Source organism: Portunus trituberculatus, unplaced genomic scaffold, assembly GCF_017591435.1.
Source record: "Portunus trituberculatus isolate SZX2019 unplaced genomic scaffold, ASM1759143v1 PGA_scaffold_207__1_contigs__length_96232, whole genome shotgun sequence".
Taxonomy (NCBI): Eukaryota; Metazoa; Arthropoda; class Malacostraca; order Decapoda; family Portunidae; genus Portunus; species Portunus trituberculatus.
The window spans coordinates 40,001-46,473 of NW_025541375.1; the positions used below are offsets into that span (position 1 = coordinate 40,001).

General features: G+C 32.8%; 1 protein-coding gene across 9 annotated transcripts in view; it reads right to left on the bottom strand.

The window, feature by feature from the left end:
- LOC123500388 overlaps window positions 1–5,314 on the bottom strand; it is an 8,279-nt gene extending 2,965 nt beyond the window's left edge. Inside the window, exons 1-8 of one of the 9 annotated variants that reach the window (XM_045249106.1) lie at window positions 5,055–5,302; window positions 3,792–4,030; window positions 1,228–1,308; window positions 933–1,047; window positions 699–830; window positions 472–543; window positions 281–349; window positions 76–171 (exon numbers count right to left, since the gene is read on the bottom strand). In XM_045249106.1, coding sequence (XP_045105041.1) covers window positions 76–171; window positions 281–349; window positions 472–543; window positions 699–830; window positions 933–1,047; window positions 1,228–1,308 — 565 coding nt within the window. In that variant the 5' untranslated portion in view covers window positions 3,792–4,030; window positions 5,055–5,302. Of the gene's footprint in view, window positions 1–75; window positions 172–280; window positions 350–471; window positions 544–698; window positions 831–932; window positions 1,048–1,227; window positions 1,309–1,416; window positions 2,120–3,791; window positions 4,031–5,054 lie in introns of those variants that run through there. The other 8 variants (XM_045249111.1, XM_045249108.1, XM_045249107.1 and 5 more) reach the window with 8 other exon arrangements.
- Between the last annotated feature and the right edge of the window lie 1,159 nt (window positions 5,315–6,473).

A 6,473-nucleotide genomic window follows, 5' to 3' on the forward strand; every position in this document is an offset into this window, starting at 1 on the left:
GTGAATGAAAATAAATCACTTTGTATAATCATAAGGATATGGATTTCGTTTACATATCATACAAATTAAAATTACCTGATGTGTATTTTTTTTTCAAATCTTGTGCGTTAACATGTATTATTTCTGAGGACCGTGATGAGGATCTGGTTTTGAAGGATGCATCAGACCATTCTGTAGGGAAAATGGTAATAAAAATAATAGTGGAACTTATATAACTACTATGGTGAAAGTTTCCCCAAAGACAGAAATTTGTAAATACAAGCTTTGTTGTCATACATACCTGGGGAGGAAAATCTTTCATGAACAACTGAGTTTTTGGTATGATGCGAGCTTGTTTTGGAAAGTCCAACTGAAAGGTAATTGGGTACAAATTCACTGTATGTTGTGGTTCTTAACTCATGGAATTGTGAACATATTCGCACACATACTGGCAAAAGTTTCGTGCAATATAGAAAAAAAAAACATGCTTACCATTTAGGTGAGGAGATTGTGGCAGAACAGCTACAGATGGAGTGTGGGAGAACTCAGGATTATCGCCTTCATCTGTATAAGTTTACGAGCATACTAGTCATTTTGAGTTTGTCTTGTTGTCATAATGAATTAATTAAGGACACATATATGAACAAACCATTCTGTTCAATTGCCAGCATAAGCTATTACAAACCAAAGAATATAATAACGTATAAGAAAAATCTTACCATCAGCTTCATCTGAGAAGTCATATCTAGCAGGCTTTTTGGTAACTCTGCTTTTTGGACCTTCAGGTTCTGTTTCAACATTTGACGTAACCTCTGCTCTCCTGGACAGTTCCTGGGCCTTGCTGTAGGTTTCTGTGGCGCAAAAAAAATTTACGTATGTAGTTTAAATTTTCATACATGGCATTACAAGCATAAAATTATTCAGATGTTAATAATAATTTACACCTGTCATACCTGCAGATGAAAAAATCCTTATCTCGTATGAATTCCATTTTTCTTTATCTGGGATTTCTTCCTTTTTCACCTTGGCTGCAGCACCTGCCCTTGGAGGCCAGTAACAAAACAGACCCTGAAATTAAAAGATTAGCACACTGTTAATATCAACGATGCATATACAAAACCAAGATTTATATTTCAAGTACTTATATCTTAACTGTCAGAGAGTATTTGTATAACGAGCAAGATCATCTGTCTGTTACTCCTTAAACCCGTTAGCATGCACCATCAACATCTTTAAAGGGAAACTCACTTTTTCTTTATGCATTATCCATGACTTGGGAACAACTTCAACTGCCTTTTCATCCAGAAACTCCACAACTACAAATGACATCTGTTAAAATATATTTAAAATTAATGATACATTTCCATGATCACAGGCAGCAAATTCTACACTGTAACCATTTAACATTCAAACTTTTCTACTTAAAAGTTTCCTCACCTGATAGTTTTCAGAATTCATGCAGTATTGCTAGGATTTTTGTGTGTCTTCCACTTCTACTATGTACCATAATTGCCTTTGTTTTTAGGTCGCTTTTTTTAATAAATTTCATATAACTTTTTGCTGTATTTATCTGATAAACTCCAATAATCTTGGAATCACATGGGTCATTAAATGCTGATTCTGTTCTGTTGTACACTCTGCACAGTATTTTCTGGTTTCCTTCATCATCTCTTTGGTGTGATAAGGCCACTGCTTCACAACAAGATGAATCATCCAAAATATATGTATTGTCAGGTTTGTTAGTGCAGATGATTTTCTTAAACTTTGCAGGTTTCATTTCACCTGGGTCATTCTCCAGTTCATGAATTCTTTTTACAACTTGTGATAAAGCATTTTTTCCTGATCTAACCATTTTCTTCAGTTTATACAGATAGTTCTCAAATGGAAATGCTGCACAGACATCCAAGCTTCCAAACCAACCAGCATCTTCTGCAAGGTGAAGCATGCTATGGACATTGTACACTAAGAACTCATTGCCATAGAGTTCCCGACCTCGTTTAACAAAATACACCAGTAGTTGGTGAGCATAGCCCTTATGCATCTGAATAAGTCTTGGTGACACAAGAATGCACAGAGCAACAGAAAGAGTCATAAAATGAGCATAAAGGTCACCTCTTAGGCTGCCTTTAAGAACAAGTTTGCCAGTATACAACAAAACTGTCTGAATTCGGTTGCCTTCCATCTGTCAATTTCCAGAAGGCTTCTAGGTTTTCGTGCAAAGTTGCTGGGGACAAACTGTTGCATTTCTAAGAGTTTCTTGTTGATTTCTTCAACATGCCTCTGCGTAATCCTAGTTTCTTTTTTCCTTTTATCCATATCAGGAGTAAGCGCCTCATCACACCAAGGCAGGCTTGATGCATGTAATCTATTGGAAATGATTTTATTAGATCCACAGGAAGAGCTGTAAAAGGGGAAACCCCACAATGGTGCTCTTCTTGAATCTGGTCTCTAAATGACTCATTAGTGCGCAAGACAATATTATCAATTTCCTGATAGGTAAGCCTTCCATACCAAACTCCTTTTGTGTACACTTATCGCATCCATAGTAACCTGAATATTGTTTAGTGGCTTTAACCATTGCTCTTGCAGGGGCATCACAAACGATGCTTTTCAGTGTTACATGTATTTTAAACTCCTCATACTGAATGCCATGCTGCAGTATGTCATTCAGCTCTCTGATCGTGTCATTCAAGAAATCTAAATTGCATGGCTTTGACGATCCACACGTTAAAGCGACAGGAAAGACAGTTACTGGCTGAATCATGATAGCACACAGCACTGGCCACATGCATGTGTTTGAGCTTTTAAATAGTGGAAGGCCATCAATATTGAGGGACACTTCCAGATTTTGTGTATTTTGTTTTGTTTGTCGAGGATATTTTTCAAAATTTTTTAGTAATGATTCTTTGAGTCCCAAATAAATGTAGCTCATTCCAGATTTGTCTTCAATCTTCACATTTCTTTCAGTTTTCAATAAGGTGCGAGCAGATAAGGGTAGAGAATTATGGCCATTTGATCTTAATAGCTTTAGCAAATCATCAGCAGCATTGTGTTTTATTTGGTGTTTATTTATCCAAGATATTAGGTCACTTGAAATATTTCTTCCTTCATCTGATGACAATGAATCAGATGAATAAAAGGATTTTCTTCAATCAAACACCATGTTTCATCACCATCCTCACTACTTTCTGTACTATGTGGTGCTACATCTTCCACAGACAAGTCCTTCGCATTTTCTGAAGAGTGAATTATATCTGCACATAAATCAACAGAATCGTTACTGTCACTGCTACGGTCTTTTGTTGAACATGTTGCAATTTTTTTTGCAAATCTTTTTCTAGCTATCCAACTTCTCTGATATTGCTTTCGTTTTTCCTTTCGATCCATTTAAAACCTGGAAATCAAAGAAATGCACTAGTTTCATACTACAGATATTAGTTACACTGAAAAAAAAGTTGGGTGAGATAAAAACAAATATCTTTTATGACTTAAAAAACATTAATGACGGAAGACGCATTGATTGCTGTACAGATTTAGGGTCAGCTAGTGGCCGAAGAATCTTTTGGATATCGATAAAATTCATTGGGGTGTCATTGAAGTATCTTTGAACATCATTGGTGTTCATTGGGATAACACTGGGTTAACTGAAGGCAAAGTAAGTAAAAAAATTATAGATGTTAGTCTACATGTTAACTACTTTAATTGTAATGCCCATGCATGTGTGTGTGTGTGTGTGTGTGTGTGTGTGTGTGTGTGTGTGTGTGTGTGTGTGTGTGTGTGTGTGTTCATAGTGCTTAAATACAAAACATTACCTTAAAAAAACTCGTTTACTTGAAACCAGAATGGCAGGCAGGTACAGAAGCAAGGGCAAGTACAGCTACACCAAGGATTATGGCATTCACACCCTTGGGATATGTAGTTAATTATGGTGGAAATTGTATTCTGCAGCTCCAGAGAACAGCTGATGCGTAGAATGACGTATGTGCCATCAAATGATACACTAATGTTCATTGCAGGGATCCCACTGTTTGAAGCTGTTGTCTTTGTCATTCTGTCAGTGGAAAAAAAAAAGACTTACAAGTTCCTGGATTCTTACTTTATAATGCCATCCTCTTATTATAGATAAAGCTACTTACTGTCTGTCAGGCCTAAAAACCTCCAATATATAAAAATTACATAATTACACCTCAGCCGCGATGTTACCAGGCCACACACACTACTACGTGACAGCTATACACTTATATAATTCCAACCGCGCACTTAAAACACCAGAATATAAGTAAACTAAGTGAAAATGTGTAACACTAAATCACACATAAAAACCACATGTGATTACACCAAAATTATGTTAGATAACAGCTAGCCAGACCACGTACGTGACGCCTCTACACACTTAAATGCTTACAAAACATGCACGCACTTAAAAAATCATTATGGCATTCACACCCTTGGGATATGTAGTTAATTATGGTGGAAATTGTATTCTGCAGCTCCAGAGAACGCTTTAAAAAGTATTACACTCCTCTAAATCACGCATGAAAACCAATTATACCACCAAAATTACGTCAGATTACAACCAGGCAACGTAAAGTACCATTATATAAGTAATCTAAGTTAAAAAGGTTTAACACTCCTGTAAATCACACATACAAAACCACTACTACACCACCAAAACTACGTTAGATTACCTCATCAGCCATGGTATAAGTTTGCGCAAGGACAGACAAACAGGTACCAATCATGTACTAGAATATGGGGCTTGCGTTAAAATATATCCTACGCACGTTAATTTCACCTCTTATATGTAACTTGCACGTCTACTTAAGCCTTGGACACTCCAGACTAAGTTAGAATGGTGAATAATGACATGGAAAGTGTAAAAATTGTGATACACGGCGTGCATTGTTAACCCACGCTGTCCCTCGCCACTACATTTTTCATCACATTTCACCTTCAACACAATTTACAGGGATGATCTGCCGCTCTACCTAATCCCTGAGCACTTAATGTCATGTGTGTAGGTGTAACAAAGGTGGGGGAAAGGTGTAAATGACGTAAAAAAGATAAAAACTCACCACATTATCCGTGGCGGGTAAGCACATGCAGCAGGCGGCGGAGGAACGTGCGGGAGAGTTGCCGCTGATCGAACACTTTACAAACTATTAATGTTTATTTCGTCATATTTATATATATTACTGTTATTCTTAGTGTTTATCACGTTTTAAATTACACTGATTTGTTTTCCGGAATTGTATTTAACGTGGAAGATCTTATATACGGGGTTCTGTGCATGCTGCGTCAGCTGAAATTTAATCCCCGGCTGGCTGGCGGGAAGAGTGCCGAGGCAGCAAATTTTAGCGTAAACACCTCCGACGCTGCTTCGTCCTTCCTTCCTATATACAGGGCCCATTGAATTATAGGGTCCACGCGCAGGACTGGGTAGCCGTGGGCGGGACCAAAGCAGCAGCAGAGCTCCCCGTGACGTCACAGAGCTTTGGTCCCGCCCACGGCTACCCAGTCCTGCGCGTGGAGGGACCCTATAATTCAATGGGCCCTGCCTATATAGAGGGAGGAAGCCATTATAACAGAAAGGAGAGTAATAATAATAATAATAATAATAATAATAATAATAATAATAATAATAGTAATAATACGCATGACAGGTTCTTCATATATAAATATCAATATATATAATATATATATATATATATATATATATATATATATATATATATATATATATATATATATATATATATATATATATATATATATATATATATATATATATATATATATATATATATATATATATATATATATATATATATATATATATATATATATATATATATATATATATATATATATATATATATATATATATATATATATATATATATATATATATATATATATATATATATATATATATATATATATATATATATATATATATATATATATATATATATATATATATATATATATATATATATATATATATATATATATATATATATATATATATATATATATATATATATATATATATATATATATATATATATATATATATATATATATATATATATATATATATATATATATATATATATATATATATATATATATATATATATATATATATATATATATATATATATATATATATATATATATATATATATATATATATATATATATATATATATATATATATATATATATATATATATATATATATATATATATATATATATATATATATATATATATATATATATATATATATATATATATATATATATATATATATATATATATATATATATATATATATATATATATATATATATATATATATATATATATATATATATATATATATATATATATATATATATATATATATATATATATATATATATATATATATATATATATATATATATATATATATATATATATATATATATATATATATATATATA